The sequence below is a fragment of the Limulus polyphemus genome, unplaced genomic scaffold, assembly GCF_000517525.1.
Source record: "Limulus polyphemus unplaced genomic scaffold, Limulus_polyphemus-2.1.2 Scaffold4897, whole genome shotgun sequence".
Classification (NCBI taxonomy): Eukaryota; Metazoa; Arthropoda; class Merostomata; order Xiphosura; family Limulidae; genus Limulus; species Limulus polyphemus.
The window spans coordinates 13,084-14,599 of NW_013670507.1; the positions used below are offsets into that span (position 1 = coordinate 13,084).

Here is a 1,516-nt window from a genome sequence, read left to right on the forward strand (position 1 = left end):
AATAATGCATAATTTCATTTCATAAACACGTTTAGATTGAATGGTAATTTATAATCAGTCACAAGAACGTCGAATCTGAATCACTTGAAAAAACACGGGGGTGCTTAACTTTTTTTCCAGGTGTATATAAAGCATAGTTAATGTAGATATCAAATTCTGATAATGTTTTAAACAATATTTTGATCAAAATCTCTAACCTTAAAAGCTGGTTGCATGTTATAAAGTTCTTAACTTTGATGATTGAAGACTTCTGATTGGATCATCAAATATCATTATTAAGCATAGTTAATGTAGATATCCAATTCTGATCATGTTTTAAACAATATTTTGATCAAAATCTCTAACCTAAGAAGTTGGTTGCATATTATAAAGTTCTTAACTTTGATGATTGAAGACTTCTGATTGGATCATCAAATATCATTATGAAGGACATTGAATAAATCTTGCCTATAAGATGCATTTTTTATGATAAATTGTCTGTGACATTCTCATTCAAACAATTTGACACTGGTTATGTGACGTATGAACTGTGTAATCCTGTTTTTATTTATCACACTTCTGATACATTTATTTTGATGGGCAGGGTGATGGGAACATTCGTTATTATGAAATTGTAGACGAAGCTCCCTGGTGTCATTACCTCCATCAGTTTTTAACTGGTTCTCCTCAGCGAGGCCTTGGCTTCATGCCCAAGAGAGGACTTGATGTGATGCGATGTGAAGTCTTCCGGTTTTATAAGTTACATGCTACAAAAGGATTATGTGAACCAATATCTATGATTGTTCCGAGAAAGGTTTGTTTTGAAAAACTAATGTTCTTATGTTTAAGTTTTATGAAAATAGAATAAAGCTAAATCATCAGTTATTTTACTGCTCTTGCAAAAGGTAACTTGTAATTGCATATTTTGGATGTGTTTCAAATTCTTTGGCTTGCAACTGAATGTACCATTGATCAAATTAAAACTGTGTCAAATCCAAGGACATGAAGCCAGATTACATTATTTTTATTTAAATTATCATAATAAAGTATGACTCTATTGACATGGGTGATTATTTTAACATTAAATAATGAACATAGCATTTAATATTTTATAATAGTGAGGGAAAACGAAAATACAAAGCTTGATAATTTTCCTTTTTGTTGGAGAAAAGATGGATGACGACAGTCTGAGAAATTTATATTTCTATAAAATCTGAACTTAACAACCATTGTAATAGTCATTTTGATGAATTCCCTTGTTATTTATAAACCTTAGAGTGCTAGGGTTAGATTTGTAAAGATCTACAAATAAAACTGTTCATTACATTGTACAGTGTAAAGATCTACAAATAAATCTGTTCATTACATTGTACAGTGTAAAGATCTACAAATAAATCTGTTCATTACATTGTACAGTGTAAAGATCTACAAATAAATCTGTTCATTACATTGTACTGTGTAAAGATCTACAAATAAATCTGTTCATTACACTGTATAGTGTAAAGATCTACAAATAAATCTGTTCATTACATTGTAC

General features: G+C 29.7%; 1 protein-coding gene across 1 annotated transcript in view; it reads left to right on the forward strand.

Moving 5' to 3' along the window:
* The window catches only part of LOC106471839 (coronin-2B-like), a 12,800-nt gene that overhangs the window by 3,937 nt on the left and 7,347 nt on the right, over nt 1-1,516 (forward strand). The window contains exon 6 of the mRNA XM_022400447.1: nt 584-793. Coding sequence (XP_022256155.1) covers nt 584-793 — 210 coding nt within the window. The remainder of the gene's footprint in view (nt 1-583; nt 794-1,516) is intronic.